General features: G+C 35.9%; 2 protein-coding genes across 2 annotated transcripts in view; one reads left to right on the top strand and one right to left on the bottom strand.

The window, feature by feature from the left end:
- The window catches only part of MRPS22 (mitochondrial ribosomal protein S22), a 5,359-nt gene extending 2,810 nt beyond the window's left edge, over window positions 1–2,549 (top strand). Inside the window, exons 4-7 of the mRNA XM_010173583.2 lie at window positions 1–69; window positions 1,029–1,174; window positions 1,986–2,094; window positions 2,374–2,549. The exon at window positions 1–69 is cut by the window's left edge and continues 17 nt beyond it. Coding sequence (XP_010171885.2) covers window positions 1–69; window positions 1,029–1,174; window positions 1,986–2,094; window positions 2,374–2,466 — 417 coding nt within the window. The 3' untranslated portion in view covers window positions 2,467–2,549. The remainder of the gene's footprint in view (window positions 70–1,028; window positions 1,175–1,985; window positions 2,095–2,373) is intronic.
- Window positions 2,550–3,010: 461 nt separating this feature from the next.
- Window positions 3,011–17,363, bottom strand: COPB2 (coat protein complex I subunit beta 2). The gene is made up of 21 exons (XM_010173571.2): window positions 17,232–17,363; window positions 16,523–16,609; window positions 14,714–14,840; window positions 13,493–13,641; window positions 12,471–12,617; window positions 11,229–11,328; window positions 10,953–11,095; window positions 10,535–10,734; window positions 9,843–9,953; window positions 9,484–9,572; window positions 9,297–9,403; window positions 8,835–8,978; window positions 8,005–8,135; window positions 7,505–7,712; window positions 7,161–7,271; window positions 6,104–6,318; window positions 5,737–5,829; window positions 5,477–5,657; window positions 5,265–5,333; window positions 3,706–3,798; window positions 3,011–3,356 (listed from the first exon to the last, which is right to left on the bottom strand). The coding sequence occupies exons 1-21, from the start codon at window positions 17,283–17,285 to the stop codon at window positions 3,261–3,263; spliced, it is 2,655 nt and encodes an 884-aa protein (XP_010171873.2). The 5' UTR covers window positions 17,286–17,363; the 3' UTR covers window positions 3,011–3,260.
- Window positions 17,364–17,886: the final 523 nt, after the last annotated feature.

Genomic DNA, 17,886 nt, shown 5'->3' with positions numbered 1-17,886 from the left:
GACCGTCATGAGGACATCCTTAACAGGTGCATTGCTCAGTTTGAGCCGGATTCACCTGACTATATCAGAGTGAGTTCACTTTTCTAGTTAAAAAATAGTATTAGTGAAGAACTTTAGGGTTTGTTTTGTAATAAGAATTAGCTGGAGATCAAAGGTGTTGTTCATGTGTTCTTACCCCTCCCAGTACCTCTTATCCTTGTGATGAGTTTTACTTTTTTTTGCTTGCAGAAGAGTAAAACAGGATTGTTTTCAATAGAATTTTCAACCATACAGAAAGAACTACAGCTGCATAAAAATAGTCTTTATATAGATTTTTTGGAATCAAACCAGAATTGATGATAATGCCCATAAGTAGCCATAACTAGAGTGGTGCTACTAAAGTAATGCTAACTGCTGTGTTAGGATTTGAAAGGACCAGGTAGATAACTGGTGAAGTTAGATTACTGATGAATTGCACCTGAGAGCACTGTACACAAAGTATTATTTTTGAGAAAGACCAAGTACAAGAAATATACTTCTAGCTGAAATATTTAAATATAGTAATTGTAGTTACTGGTGAATATGTTAATCTACACTTTCCTTTAAAATGTTTCCTTTAAAATGTTTCCTTTAAGCTGCAATAATTTCTCAAATCACTGGGAATGTAACTTCTACTAGGCAATTTTTCAAGTACCTTTTTTTTTCAAATTAAAATTTCACCTCTTTGCTCTAGCATTTTCCCTTAAATAATAGATTACAATGTGTCAGCAATGAAATGACAGTTCAGAGGTTATGTCCCTACCTCCCCAGATTTTCCATACAGAGCAAGTATTTGTTAAAGAGAAAGCTTAAGAACTGGGTTATCCCAGTGTTACCCTGAATTACAACATGTATAAAGCTTTAAGGTAGCATGGGTCAGCTTGTGGCTTGCTCCTGCACTTTAGAGAGGTCTGAAAATAGATTAAAAACTCTCAAGCGAGAGGTAGAAGGGAGAAAATGTCCTCAACCTCCAGTTATGCTAAGGAAACTGAAACCTTTTCTGTGTATAGGTTCATCATCGTACATATGATGACATTGAGAAACATGCCAAATATGATCTGCTCCGTTCAACAAGACACTTTGGAGGAATGGTATGGTATCTGGTAAACAGAAAGAAAACAGATGGCTTACTAATAGATATGATCAACAGAGACTTGTAAGTGGTGTTTGTCACGTAATGATTCTGCTTATCTAAACAAATAGAAAACAACTATTGTTTGAAAATAATAACAGTATTTCTTTAAGATGTGTAAATGTTTTCATTTGCATGAAGCTTTAGGCTAGCTGTAACTTCTAGCTATACAGATGCTGAATGGAAGCACCAACTACAGTCCATGTAGTTGTAGGGTATTAAACTAGGTTTCTGCAGAAATTAGCCTTTCATAGTTGTTATATTTTTTTGTTTCCCTATGTAATTGTCAGTACACTTCCAGCTCTGGGCAGTGCTGATCTTAAAGCCTGATGATTTTATATTGCTGAGCTCAATTTTGGCTTTTAAGATTGAAGCACTCTGGGTTTTAGAGCAGTTCCTAAGTAGCTTAGGAACAGTCTACTACACTTTCATTTTAAATGGATGGATTTCTATAAGATATGCTGCTAAATTTATTCAAAACACCCTGAAGCAAACAGTATTTAATTGTTCAAAATGTCAGTAGAGGCAGAAGCTAGTACAATTAAAACTCCAAGTTGCAATGATGATGGCATTCATTTCCTATGGCTGAAGGTAAAAACTTTCAATAGGTGGCATAAACGTGAGGATATGAAGAAATATAGGGAAGCTCCAGTTTTCAAATCAAGTTGTTAAAGGGAAAATTCAAATATCTGGACAATGGGATGCCTGCTTGGCTGTTTTTTCCAATGACTGTATACTTGGTGAAAGCAGAGGTGGTGTACGAAGTACGCTTTCTCTCAATACTCTTAGGTATTAAGAGAAAGTAATTGCTACAAATGGGCCTTTATTTGTTTAGGCTGGATGATGCTACAAGTTTAATTACACTGTATCATATGCTTCATCCCGAATGTCAGTCGGCAAAAGAAGCTAAAGAAGGGAATCTTCAAGGAGTTGATCTGATCAAGGTACGCTTTTCTACTTTAAGGTTTCTAAAGAAGAGAAAGCTTTTAAACAGCAGAAGCCTATTTAGTAGTCTGAAATTCTCCTTTCCTGAAGAAGCAGATATTTAAGTAGAACTGTTGTGCATGCCAGGTTGTTGTTTGGTTTTAAGTGGGGTTTTTTTGGTTTTATTTTTTTTTCCAAACTCTCTAGAGTTGCACCAGGATTTCAGTTGTAGCTGGCTGATCTACCACTGCAACTCTGCATTTAATTGTACATTAGTCTCTCTCCTGCCTTGTTTGCAGGTATTTGCGAAAACCGAATCACAGAAAGAAGGCTATATACAACTGGCCCTCCAGGCTTATGAAGAAGCAATGGCTACTTCTACAGCTTCATGAAATAAAACTTAGTTCATTGTAAGTCTTAAGTCTGTTTATAAACATTCTCTGTACAGGATTCCCCAATAAATACTTTAAACTGACTGTTCTAGAAATTTTTTTTACTAACATATGCAAGAACCACTACAGCAGCTTGTTGTTTTCAAAAGTTCTGTAAATGAAGTTACAGCAGTCATAATGAGTTTTGTTTTGAGGTGACAATATACACTAAGTTTAATTCATTTACTGTTGCATCTTGAATATAAAGAATTGCCCACAATTTACTTTTCTTCTTGCAGTAGGTTTATGATCTGGACAGCTTCATCACCACATCTGTCCCTTAAGCCATACTACTATTCTGTTAGCTCTTTTAGCTAAAAGTGTTATCTGGAAGAGTAACTGATTGTTAACAGATACAAGTTAATAGCACAGTGAAAAAGGTACCCATCTACCTAAGTGTATATGCTAAGAAAAATACTAATGCTTGGCTACTATGCTCCTGTTTCAAATATTGAAGCTGGGTTAAGAATAATAGAATTACTAGTAACTGGAGAAGTGAGGAATAGAAGGTTTAAAAGGATTTATTGAATTGCTTGATAAATGAAAACATTTTTAGTATGCACTAGAGTAGGTCTACATCTTGAATTTCAGCATACTGGAAGCTGATTCTTTTTGTACAGTGGTGGGGTCTACCCTTTTTCCTACATGTATATGGTCCAACTGCAATATAAAAATCAAATTAACTTGGAGCACATAGTCCACAGAATTTCTTTCCTTTGTTTGGAGTAATTGGTTTGGTCATCGAAAAAGTATGTTCACTCATCTAAGATCTCTTCATCCAGATTGATATCTGTGGTATCAATGTCCTCCAGATCCAAGTTATCTAGGTCATCTTCCAAGTCCAGCAGTGTCTAGGAAAGAAAATACTAGATTAAGGGGATACTAATACGGTTATAAGTTATCCAGCTTATATGATATATAATTCTATGTGAGGTATTTGCACATCTACAAAACACCAGCCTAAGGCAGTCTCTGTAAATCCACAAGGCTGTAGGAAGTGGTCTGCATTACTGTGTACAGTTTCTGCATACAACAGGAAGGGGTCCATACACTGTACTGATTGGTCCTAAGCTATCTGGGTCTATTAATATAAGAAAGTGACATTTTCCAGTAGCTTGGTTTAATCACATTATTAGTTGAAGTCTAACATAAAATGAATTCAGTGCTTGTACTTCCCTTCATAAAAATATATTTCAGTACCTTTTGATCTCTTGTTGGAAGTAGATCAGAATTCTGCAAAACTGTCTTTATCACTTCTTGTTTAGGGGATGGAAGTGGTTCTTCAGCCTTCTGCTAATGAAAAAGAGATTCCCTAAGTTCTTTTGAATTTAAATTTTTTCAACAAAAGCAAGTAAACAACAGCAGACCTATAATCCCCCTCTCCCAGGTTTTTAAAAAGTTCCCCTCAGTAATTCTTGGAACAACTGTATCTTCACAGCCAGTAAAGCACTGTAGTCCTCACTCCACTTGAGACTACTATTTTCCCCACCCAGTTTATCTAAAGCAGTTGATGATGGAACCTACACAATGATAACTGATACTTTCTGAAGACTGTTTATGTCAAATACTGAAGTGCTGTAGAAAGGAAGTGATTTTCAATCAGCAGGAAAGAGATGAGGTTACTTGAGACTGTCACAGCAGTTTTAGCAAAGGCAATAAATCTTAGTACTGTTGCTGGGCTTTGTGTTCTGTACCCTATAAGGGCTTAACACTTAACCTTTTCTCTTCAAGTTTTATATTAAGATAATTCATCAGTTAATACCATTATTGAAGCAATGGTACTATTCAATTAACCATATTTAGATTAAATTATATAATTATCTCCTACAAATCTTACATATTCAGCCTCAGCTGTAAGAGACAACTGTTGTTTAAGGAGTTCTCTGCAGTCATTGTCACTTTTTGTTTCTACCTGCAGTACTTTCAGAAGTTTATAGCCTCAAAGAGCTGTGCCAACATCAGTGTCTTTAAAAAAAGATCACACTCTGATTTTCATGTTCAAATGTAAAGTGTATTTGACAGGAGCAAAAATTAGAAGTTGTCATCTTTTGTTTAAGCTCTGAAAGGCATTTTAAGTGTTAGTTTCAATCTGTACACTTATACTTTTCATTTTCTGCGTAATACTTGGATAACTGAGGTGGTAAAGAAAAAAAATAGCAGTTTGAGTTACTTCAGATATTGATTAGAACATATTTTCAAGTAATTTAGTAGGATTTGTAGTCAGTTAGTTATGGAATACTCTTATTCCATAACCATGTACACCAGCAAAGAATACAAAACATTTTTAATTGCTGTAATATGCAAGAGTTTCCAGGTTCCAACTACTGAGCTTTTAGAAAGCTAGCAGCAATTGAGGCAGTGTCTGTATGTGCAATTGAAATTGTTTTTCTGCAGGATTAATTCAATGGTGGTAAGACTCTGCAATTACTGACACTAACAAAAGATGACCCAAGATAAGTAACCACACAAAAGAATTAATTTCACAGTCAAGAACTCATTTTTAGTTACACACTAACAAAAGATGACCCAAGATAAGTAACTACACAAAAGAATTTCACAGTCAAGAACTCATTTTTAGTTAAAGAAGTAGATTAAGAAGAGTTTGAGGCAAAAGAACATCGAACTCTGTAAGCACTGCAGGTAGTAAGACCAATAACTTGTCCATTATTGGTGAAATACTCCCCATGGTAGATGTTACCATACAATAGCAAAATTGCATCTTTAAGTCTTAGAGTTCATAATTTAATAGTAACACTCACCTGAGGTGCCATTGTTCCAGAGGGCTCAAAGCCTTTTGCTTCTTCAAGTAAGTTTCTTTCTTCATTTGGCTAAAATGAAAAAAAAAAACCCAAAACACTAAAACATACTCATGGAATGTTTAGGTGGTTGCACTGACTTGTTTAAAGCTGAATTTACACAGCACCAAATGTTTTTCTTCTAGAGACAATAAGAGCTCCCACTTCTTACTTACAGTGACAAGGGGGTATTCCCTGGCTGGCCGCAAGTCAACAAGACTTTGTTTAACATATTCTTCAGCAACAAAAGCTTCCTTTAATCCAGGGAAAAGATTTTCATATTCTGTAGGATCAGCAAGAGACTCGGCAGCTTTTTGATTGACTTTAGAGAGATTCTCCCGCCACAGTTTAACAACCCTGGAGATGCAAACCATATTTGTTATATACAGCTAATTTTGACAACACTATTCATGCTCTGCATATGCTTTGAAGTTACCTCGAAACTTGGCTTGGCAAATATGTCCGTGCAAGAAAAGCAGCTTCTGGGAGACGCCCGGTTTTAATCAGGAGCTCCAAACATGAATCAAGCCTAGAAAAAATTTTAAAATGTGATTTTAACCAGTAAGTTTCATAAAGACCTTTTTTTGTATTAGGTGTTTATTCTAGGACATTAAAGTGCTTTCATTTCAAATTTTAAAAGTAGCAGCCTCATAAAATAGAATCAGCTTTTCTGAAAGGGCACATGCCACAGTCCTTCTCCAGGAAGTTTTAAATTAGCTGTAGTTAACCATTTGAAGAACCTGAGGTTCTTTGCATTTCAGAAAGGAGAGCAGAACAATTTGAATCTCATGCTTGTTACTTACTTTCCCTGCAGGAAGTAGCTCATAAATGCAACATTGTTCTTGCCATCTTTTTCTGCTCCTTCAGCTAACTTATTCACCATGTTAGCATTTCCTGAAGCTGTAGCCAGGAGCAGTAGTCCTCCGTAGTCTTGTGCATGGTGAAGACACTCCTGGGCTAAGCCAAACTGGCATTTACTAATGGCAAGCTCAGCAAGTTGCTTCCATTTCTGTTCTGACTAATGGTCAAAAGGGGAGAGGGAGGGAAAAAAAACCACAGCATTTAAAGAAGTTTCAGAGCATTCAATACGAAAATGTAAGTCTACCTGTGAAGGTCCTGAATCCCATCGTTGCACTTGTCTTCCCTTTGAGATACAATGAATAATGCAGCTTCACAGCACAACACAGTGTTATATGCAGTTAGTTATATGATGATAGTTAGTTATATGCATATATATATATATATGCATATAGTGCATATGCATATGTTATATGCACAGCTATACCATTACATCAAATAAAGTTTTTCATTGGAGGGAATAGGTAGAAATAACTTTGGAAATTTAAACAGTAAATCTGTTAAAGATAGCTCCCAAGTTAACCTTCAGAATGTAAGAAAGACATTCGTGTCTGTAACTAAGTTAGCACTCCTTATCACTAACTTCATTATTTTACAACAGGAACTGTGGGAATAATTATCTGAATAATGACTATGGGACAAATCACTGCCAGTCAGTCTTCCTAGTGCATCAGCTGAAGTTTGCCAAGGCTGAAACAAGGGTGCAGAGGCTTCAGTCCCTCCATTCCTCCTCTCACTATTCAACAGAGATTGAGGCTTGATTCTTGGTTGAAGTTTTGTATTCTCCAGAAGTTCCTGTAGCTTTCAGAGCAGACATTTTTCTGTCCCCATCCCACATCTTAGATTCTTTTGAATTACAGACAGAGGAGCTTCATTAAGGAAGTTGGAGGCATTTATACAGTGTTCAGGGAGCTGTATTACATCCCCACATACCATAGTCTTCTCTTATAGGGCCTCTTAGATTCACACTAATACTCAGAATTAGCATGAAATTATCTTTACCTCTGCTTCCACTGCAAGTTGATAGGCTATTTTTAATTCTCCAAGTTGAAGAGCAAGTTCAAAACGATGCTCTGGATCTGTAGATACTGCAAGAGCTTGTTGTTTGAAGCCCTAAAATAAAAATCTGAAAGTAAGACTGTGATCTGTCAGGTCAAACAGCAACCTACATGTTCTATCAAAAGCACTCCAAAGCAGAAGGTGACAGTAGTCTCAAATAAATACGGACGACTAACAGAAGTTTATGCTCACAGATAAAGTGATCTGGTTTTGCTTAGCAAATGCTATTAGAAATGTGAATAAACTAATTTATAAAGTTTTTGATAACTAAAAAGTAGTTTTCTTGCCTGTTTTTCAAGAAAATGCGCAACTCTGGTTCTCTGTTCTTTTGGAATCGTGGGAAGAACTTTATCAGCCATACTGAAATCTCTTCTCATCACAGCAGTTTGATATTCAAGCACTGAAACTAGCAAAGAGTAGCTAACAATGTTTAGCTCTTTATCACCCAAATAAAGGCGGTTGTCCTTAGGGATATACCCCAAAAGATACATTGTCCTGAAATGAAACAAAGAATACTGAATAGATCCACTACCAGAGAGTTTATATAAAAAAGTCCAATAGTTTTTACAGTAGCAAGAATACTCACATGAAAATTCTACTTTTACTATATATACACTTTCACATAAAACACTATTTATTCCCTCCAAGATTACATTACTGCCCCAGAACATACATTAGCATGACAAGCAAGAAGTAACACACAGCAATAAGGTGACAAGGTTCACCTTGTTCTAACTTTGTTGAAAGAACCTTTAACACTTGCTTACAGCGTGATGCAGCAACTTACCTGTCTAAATGGGCAATAGTGACAATTTCTCCTCCAACATAGTAGTTGAGTCTGTTCACAGAACTGGTGTAAATAAAGCAGTCGCCTACCCACAAGCCTGTTTTCACAATCTCCTGAATCTCACCAAGAACCTGCAAATTAAATTTGCTTTAATTAGATACGTAAAAAGGTACTTTTAGATAGCAGTAAACTATTGCATTTTCAAATTAAACTGAATATTCTATACTTAATAAATAGTTGGACAAGTTGCAAAAAACTTTAGATACAGAATGGAAGTACTTAAATAGTGCTTTTAGTTTTAAAAAAATGCTGTAACATGTGAAATCTCTACCTTAATACTAAACATAACCAATTACATATCCAGGAAACAAGCACCAAACTAAGCATTAAGCAATATAATCAAAGAAAAATTTCACAAGTAAAGCTGTGTTCCTGATATTTCACAGCATGAGGTTTTTTTGCTTGTTTTCAAATTTCAGTAACATTTCAAAAATTGAAAACTGACAAAGTTTAAGCACTGTAAATGTACTACCTGAGTGTGCGTTTTAAAAATAACCTCTGTAACCCTGAGAATAGTTAAACAGATACTTAAGAGAAATGTAGGCACCAAGGTCTATCATACTGGGATTTCAACAGGGATACTCTCCCCAGGGAGCCAAAATAAAATGGTTAACAGTGCTCTTCAGGCAGATGTATTCTGTGTATACTGTATTCCAGTGTGCTGGAAACTAAAATTTAATAGGACTGTATTAAGGACTAAATTTGCTATACTCTGGGAAGACTTGCTTCAATGATCTCCAATCCCATTCCATTTTTAAAATAAAACATACCTCAAAAGCATCTTCAATTCCATCTTCAGTGACACCTTCATGTGTTTCTTGGGCTGCTGCAACTTTTTCTGATAGGTATTTCAGAATGAAGAATGACTCTTCTGTAGCAATGCAGACAAGCTCACCTGAGTCCGACCAGAAAATCTGTATCATCAGAATCAATAATGACACTGTTTTAGAGACCCCAGGTTAAGAAAGAAGAACGTGTAAGTTAAGGTTAAAACATACTAACAGAAGCTTTAGTAGCTGAGAAGCCAACACACGCAGGGATTTCCTTTCCCTGCTGCTACCAGACTGAGAGATACTTAGGAAGTTATTACTTTATGACTGACAGCATTGCTTCATTCAAGAAAATCAGCAGTCAAGCAAAAAAAAAAAAAAAAACAACCAAAAAGCCCAAAAACCAAAACCCAAACCAGTAAACAGACAGGTACATATCTTCAGTCCCATCTAGAAACTTACATGTTTGGGCTGAATTTCAATTCTTCGAATCAATTCTGTGTTTTCCCAATCATAGAATGCCAAACCATTAACTGATCTGACGCCCAACAGGAAGCCACCGTAGATACCTACAAGAAAATAAATGTGGAAGAAATCCACATTGGGCAAAAAAAGCACCAACCTAACTATTTTAAAAGTAAGTTCTTACCTTCTGCTCCAAAATCAGGTTTGAATGACTTCTTCTCTTTGAAATTTTTAAATATCTTTACAACACTGTTGCTCTCCCTGATTGCATATCTAAATAGAGATTGCATTATTAAAAAAAAATAAATTGTCTTCCAAAGTAGCAAATTACGAATATAGTAAGCTGCTACAAAACAACTGCATTTGATTTATCTTCAAAAATTGCTGGAGTGCTAAAAATGGAAAATTTTAAAGCAGGACAGTTATTAAAAACTCATTATCCACACAGGCTTTAGACTTCAGGCCAGTTTACTGTTTGTACAGCCTGAAAAATAGCAGCAGCATATTTAAGTTAATACAAAGGAAAAAAAAATCTACACTTACTCTGAAGAATCATGTGCCCATACAAACTCCTGTGCAGAACCAAAACTCTTGTTTCTCAAAGCCATAGCTGTGTAGATGATGTATTCACCATCACCACACACTACGACAAACCTAGAGCAGGAGAAAGATGTATTTGTCAGACATCTGTGGTTCAGTTCAACAAGCATGATCAAATAGACAAATAATCTGAAAAGTTAAAGGCCTCTAGTGCAATATAATCACTGCAAATGCTGACAGAAGAAGAGAGCTTTGTATATTCCAAAGACGTCACAGAACTGGATTTTCCTCTGCATCACGTTGCTAGCTACTTGTTATCCCCTCTTCCTTCTGGTCTCTACTGAACAGCTCTTGTACCTTCTATCCCTTTATCTTTTCTTTTAATTTAATTTATCTTATCTGTTAACAAAGAAACAATTCAAGAGAAGCGATAAAATAATGTGGTGTGCTATTACCTTATACATTTTGTTTGCATACTTCTTCCCCACCTAGAATGTCCAACTTGTCTGATTAAGCAGCTGTTACAGGTGAAGCCCCTCTATTGCTCTGATTTTACCTGGCCTGGCTCCGATACACCTCTTCTCCGTAGGCTCTCAGCCACCAGCAGACACGCTATTTTTTTTTCATTCAAAAATTTTTCCAATATAAAAAAAAAAAAGAAGAAATCAGAAACATTTTGTTCGCAAATCTATTACCGTCCATTAGGGTTGTGCTGAATTGTCTGAGGGTAGATTTCACAGCTGCCCATATCCTTTACAGCTAGTGGCAATCTTTCTCCATCTTTGATTTCAGCATCTCCCATGGCTTTCAAGTTAGCCTGCTGGACTTCTGAATGTTTAGCCCAAATAATTTTTCCATTTGCATCCATGGACATGGCAGGTTCTTCACGACCAAGCTAGGAAGTGTAGCATGAGAATTTAGCAAATGAAGAAAATACATTCTTGATTTTCTTTCGAGTTGAACATATCTAGTGAAATACCCCAGTTCTGTCTAAAAAGGCCAGTTAAAATGCCAAACTTTCAGTATTTTACATATCACAGAATCAAAAGTCAGTTGCTCTGTACACAGAACACTGATGAATCACCATTTCTCATTTCAAATCATTAATTGTACCTTAACAATAATGCTGCCTTCATCATATCCCAAAGCCACATTATTGGAACCTCTTAAACTGGCCACACACCACACTCTCTCCATGCCATAGTTGAGGGTACTTTCCAGGCGGTAAGTGCTTGAGTGCCAAATGCGCACAGTTCCTAGAGGAAAAAGAAATGCATGCCTTTTATCTTTCTCTCAAGGCGAAGGCAGGAGGTGTGTAGCCACACCACAAGACCAGTTCTCCCATAAATTCTTCCACTGTCCTTTATATATCAGAAAATACAAAATTACCATCTTCTGAGCCTGTGATAATGATAGGCAATTCAGGATGGAAGCTGACACACGACACATTTTGAGCATGTCCTTCCAGTGTTTGTACACATGTTTTATTCTGGGGAGAAAAAAAAAAAAAAGAGTCTGAACTACAGGGACAAATAATAACTGTTGCTTCATTTTTACTTTCATTTCTTAAAAACCACTCCTCCTAAATCCAAAAGTTATCTGAACACACATTTCTCAAGATTTCTTCTAGTAAAATTTATTTCCAAGATGCTCAAACAGCAGTGACATATCAAAACCAGGACTGTATTGAGTTAATTTCTCCTCCCCAGAGGAAAATATTTATTTCCCTTGACAAAGTTGTTTTCCTCTATTTTCAGATGGGTTTCTGCCTAGAAAATATGCTTTCTGAGAGCTACGTAGCACAACAGACTAAAGCAAGATATAAAGCTCAGTTCACTGTAAAAAAAATCAGAGCAAAACATCTATCTGAATCTAATTACAGGTAAAGACATCTAATATTGTTTTTGAAGACAACTGTCTAAGCATGTTCATTCACACAGTTGTGAAAGAAAAGTCTACTCTGCTTGAGACAACCGAGATTAGACTACGTAACTGATGTATACTGCCATGTACCTGGTGGCAAAGTTTCAAGCACCGTTATGTAACAGTCGTTCCTGCAGCGCACACCTAGCAGCTCCAGCTTTAACTTAGATAGAAAGTACTATCTAACAAATTTTGTCTTGCCCTTCTGGCCATACACTTGTGCACATGAAGAACTTATGAGCTCTAGGTTTCAGCAACAGATTGGATCCCTGGATTCAATCTCTCTTTCCCGTACAGCATTCCAACAAGGCACCTCATAATGGCTGCAAACTGTCAAGTAGAAGAACGTGCATGTGTGTGGATGCACCCGTGTGCCTGTGCAAATGTGCACAGAATGAAAAAGGAGAGAGGGAAGGGAATAAAGAAAAAAGGAAAAAAATGAGAAGTGAAAGGATGGAGAGTTGGTACATGAACAATATTTACATTTGAACATAGAAGAGGAACACCTTAATCCACAAAAAAATAAGTCCAAAATGCAGGGATTACTATGTTGCAAGAAAAAACCCTAATGCTAATAACAGAAAAAGATGAGGAAAAATTAGGAAAATCTGTTGGTGTATTCAAGTCATTTCCTTCTTTTTCTATTTCTTCAATAATGGTTTTGCTATGGCAGTCTGCATAAAAGTTTATGAAGAGGTGAACACATACCTGGTAGTCCCAGATCTTAACCAACCGGTCGTCTGCACCTGAAATGAGATATGGCTTGTCTCCTCCACTGTAATAGTCAATGCAGTTTACTCCTTTCTCATGGCCTTCCAAAGTAAAGTTGGGTGAAGAAGAGCCAAGCTGCCACACCTTCCCAGAAAAACAAAACAAAACAATAAAAAACAACTGCATGTAGTTAATCTTTAGCATCCAGGTCAACCTTGCCAAACAGAGTAGGTATTCAGATATACTTTACAAATCCAAAGATATACAATATGGAATTCCAAAGATACAGTTGTTTTCTTAGGTGAAGAACCTTCCAACTGCTTATCAAACTAACAATCCTCCCCTCCATCCTCCCTAAACAAAGAGAAATAACGTGCTGAGTTGCACATGCTGTGCTCACACCTCAAAACAACGGAATTTGTTTCTTTCAACTTTTTTTTTTTTAAAGTACATAAAATCATACAAGACAGTGTTTGTAAGAAGCAATATCTGTTTATGATATTAACTAACAGACACAGAAACAGCAATCAACTATTTGTGCATACACGGGTTGCCCCCAGCTGTGTCCTGAACTTTATTTTTTCCAGTTACACTAAATAAATGACAAATATAATGCTAAATGAGGACTCAAAATGAATCAAGTTTTATATATACTACTGTTTTCCCATGATTATCACATCAAATCAACATTTGTATACACCTAATCTCAATATCTGAGGATGCATGAAATCAAAACTGGCTTTTTACAGTCAATACACTAATAATTTATAGTTTAGAGAACCACATTTCAACAATTAGAGGTGACACGTAATCTTGTAAATTTACTGAATTACTTAGTATGTGTATAGTAACTCGACCAATGTTCAGGTCTTTACTCAATAAAAAAAATCTATTATTGCACTTTTTTAAACATAAATTTATGGACTCTGACCCATTTTCCATATAGTATTATAAGTTTGTAAACTCTGTCTGATAATGACTTAATGACTAAAAAAATCCCCAAAATACAGTTTCTCTACCTTGATTGTCCTATCCAGAGAGGCACTGGCAAACTGATTATTGTCTTTTGGGTTTATGACAATCTGCATGACATAATGGGTGTGTCCTTCAAACACCTGAGAACAAGACCATTTTTTATCCCAGTCCCAGAGTTTAATGAGCATGTCATCTGAAAAAAACCAACCAAACAAATCAAGTTTCAGTTAGTTTAATATATTCTGATACCTACCTTCTTAAAGTACATAATTCTTTATAACTTCAAGTTAAAGGCTCACTCATTCCTTCCTCCTTGAAAGGCGGCATTGCCAATACTCAATATATTTTTCACCTGTAAGAAGACCGGTCCTTCCTTGCAGGAGGACCACAGGGAATACAAGTTTCTCAAAGACTGTCCAATAAAATGGTGATAAAACTAAATAAGAAATACATCTGTCTTAAAAAAGGAGATTAAGAATTGATATTAAGATATGGAATTATTAATCTTAAAATACTGGGCAGATATTAAGGAACTGGACCCATGCTTTCTTCTGCAGCACCTGATGAGCACTAAGGAAAACGAAGCAGAGAACACCCAGCTGGCTTCCTAGTACCTTTACTTCAAGTGTAGGTGTATTAGCTTCAACAGCAAAACACAGAAACATAGGGTGCTTCTGACCACAAGGCTCTCTGCATTCTTGCAGAGCTCTTACTGTATTAGTAAGGTTTCCAGGAATAAAAAGGATTGAGTATCGCAATGTAGATGTTCTTGGGCAAGATTTGTCAGGATACTGTGATCTTCCAATCCTGGGTAACACAGATTGCCTCAAATAACAGAGAATTCAGTAGTATTTTAGGAAAAAGATGAAAGTTATCTGTTGCTTCAAGTCAGATTGCCAGTTGAAAGCATACTCCATTATGTAATTTTTTTAAACATAAAACTTTAATGTGGCAGACTCTCCAACAGCAGCTAGTTAGCACATATTGAACCTTTCCTCAGGCAAATATTAAGAAACAAGGTTCTTCAGTCTTCTCTGACAAGAAGATAAGGTATTATATTTTAAATTTTGAGTACAGTTGATATTCCATTAAAAAAATGCATTTGGCAAAGAAATAACATGAAATGACAACTGTCATGTTGGCTACTTGCTCAAGGATTCCTGTTTCAGTAGAAAAAGGAGAAAACATGCAATCCCTCACTAGACAGAAAACAGAAGCCTAAGAATAGCAGGTTAGTAAATATAAAAATGTACAAAAACTCTTACCGCTGCTTGTCAGTATGAAAGGCTGGGTGGGATGCACAGCAATACAACGAATGTAATCTGAATGTGCCTCAAACATGTGAACTCTTTCCAAGGTGTTATAATTAAAAACTCTAATTTGCATATCATCCTATGAAAGGGAAGAAAAGCCACCATTAAAATAGGACTCTGTATAATTCACCTTATAGCCAGTGCAGAGTAGTTAGAAAAAACTCCACCACTGAACAGCCTCTAACAACAAAATGTTTAAGAAAATGTATTTTCTGTACATTGCTAATGATACAAATTATACTTTGATTCAGAAGTCTGTAACTTACCCAACCTTATTCCAAGGCATTTATGAAATGGAAAAAACTTAAACTAAAATTTCATTTTTAAAAGATGTATTTAAAATAGTACTTGATTTAAAATTTAAAAAAGCACAAAAATGCTTTTAAAATTATTAATGCTTTATATGAAAATGAAAAGCAAGGTTCTCCAACATAAAATTTTCAATGATGTTAATGTTGTGTGGGCAAGACAAAAGAATTTGCAGCTTTAAGTCAAATGGAAAGATAATTTCAACTTTATTTTTAAAAACTGGGATTTTTTTTTTTTTGGGGGGGGGGCAGGGGAAAATATTTTATTTCAGGTACAGTATTATTAAAAGCAGTATTCCCAAACCTTATAATTTTCTTTTTTTTAAAGAACTATCTGACAAGGAATAAAATATCAGATAAAACTTTCAGAAGTGACCATGACTTACAAGGCCATCAGAGTAAATGAAACTTATTGATAAACTCTATACTACTTGTTTTATCCAAAGCATTTACTTTTCCACTCTATCTTTTCCTCTTGCACACACATGCCTGTTTAAGCAACAGCACCTACAGAAAACACTCTTTAGAATGGCAGAAAAGGACTTATCAATGCAATGAACACACATTTTCATAGTCACTGATTAAGACTCAGCCCTGTTGCTGAAAGCAGCTGCCTTGCCCTTTCCTTACCATTTCTTTCTACTGCATTGCAGCCTCCCTTATCAAAGCCAGGAAAAATACAGCTGCACACTGAATCAGACCCAGAAACTGATCCAGGTGAAATTAGGTTGCTAAAAATAAAAATAGAGACTAACTTTCATCAGTTACTAATCCAGTTCCCATGCAGCTGTTTGAACTCTTGTGCTGCCAAAGAGACAGTGTTGTACTTGGGAAACAGTGCTAACTTATGCGCACTTGAAGTAACGAGCTCATGGCAGTGTAAGACAATGATATGACAAGAAATTTTTTACTCTGTGTATAGGGCAGAAGACTAGAAAAAAAATTTTAGACAAAAAACATTCATTTAATCAAGAAAAGTGTGTTATGAAGATTAGAAGAAAACTATTCCTCTAAAAGTATACTCATTGAATAAAAGCAGAGTATTTTTCTAGAGATGAGTAAAACCCTAAAAAATTTATTTTTAATATAACCAAGAACAAAACTTCTAAGTCATCTTACCTAGGATAGTCAATAGTTTTATGTTAGTTAAAGTAGCACTACTAGTATTTAGTAAAAATTGGTTACTTTATGTGTTCCAGTTGACAGTACAAGTTGAATCTAGATCAACATGCAGAATTAGCCACCATATTAGGTGGCTCCTTTGAAATGAAAAGTTTAAGTTTCTATGCTTACTTAAAGGAGAAAATTTATGGGAAACTGTAGTGAAGTATTCTATTCTCTTCTACAAATTTGTATCAAATCATATTATTATGTCATGTACAAAGGAATGGCATGAAAATAAATTAGAGAAAGTATTACTGCATATGGAAATAACAAGATAACGATAGCTTACAGCTCCTGTAACAACCCAGTTCTTTCTTGCCACGAATTTGGCAGCTCTCACCGGCAGGTCACACACTTCAAAAGTCTTCACCAGAGTCTAAAACAAAAATAAGAAGTTTATAGCACCAGAGAAAATATCAGTTTTGAAATCAGCTCTATCTTTTCTTAACAATGTCCAGTATGTGGCCTTCAGCAGCCCTCCAAGAATCCTACAACACTACATGCACAATTTCTACAAGGAACATACCTGTCTAAGAAGGGAGATACTTCCCTGTTCTGTTCTTTTAACATCACCTCTATGTTCTCCCTTCATTCTTAACCCAACCCCACCTCTGAACACTTTTGGAGCTGCTGCCCAACTTCAACTATACTTGCCAGACAGGTAGAGGTCTAACAGTTCCACAACCTTCACAAATATAGATGGCAGGTACAGGACAGAGGCATCTAATCTTCCAGAAGGGAAGGCGTTAGTTTGCAAGGAATCCACAAGGAAGTAATTATCGAAAAATAAATTTATAGGTAATGAAACATAATTAAAGTAACAGCTAAAGATATTCCTTGTCTATTATTACAGTGACTTTTGTAATAAGACAGGGGAGAGTACAGTCAATTAGCGGCAGTGATTAAAGAGTCTTCTTGGGTAACTAGTACTGAAAAACAGAATTTATACATCCATCAGTTACAAAGATTTCATAATAAGGGAAAACCAAAATCCTCACCTGTGTTTCATGGTTCCAAACACAGACACTACCATTGTAAAGGCTAGCCAACATCCATGGTTCTGTGGGATGCAAGTCTACACTCTTCACCCGGTCAGACCGAGCTGTTAGTTTCCGTTTTATATCAAGTCGGAGAGGCTAGAGAGGAAAAGATTTGAGAATACCAAGTTATTCAACATAAAACTGGTACAGACATATGAGGCAAGAAGGAAAGCTGAAGTTAAACATTAAAATAAAGAGTCAAACCTGCTTTTCAGGCAGACAGAAAACTACTACTGTTTTCTATCCATCTGCTTTGGTTTTGTAGGGGTTTCTGGAAACATCACATCCCAGCAATGGCAATGGATCCACTTAATTTACCTTTGTGAAATTCACAATTTTCTCATACTATAAAAAGCATCTCCATCACGGTAAAAAAAAAAAAAAAAACGAAAAAAAAAGATGCACTACATGTCTTCCTGGTGTCCCTGAACTACTAAAGCAAAGCAAAGAGAATTTGCTCCTAATCCAAATGACATAAAATGAATCTTCCTGGTACTTCACCTGAAAAAACAGGTGGAAAAGCCAGTTATCACAATGGAACACAACAGTATTTGCCCATTATAAATTTATTTCCATTCACAATTCCAACATTAAGTTTTAAAACGGAATACTA

This window comes from Antrostomus carolinensis, unplaced genomic scaffold, assembly GCF_000700745.2.
Source record: "Antrostomus carolinensis isolate BGI_N321 unplaced genomic scaffold, ASM70074v2 scaffold10350, whole genome shotgun sequence".
NCBI classification, from domain to species: domain Eukaryota; kingdom Metazoa; phylum Chordata; class Aves; order Caprimulgiformes; family Caprimulgidae; genus Antrostomus; species Antrostomus carolinensis.
This window is presented reverse-complemented; position numbering and strand designations above follow the sequence as displayed.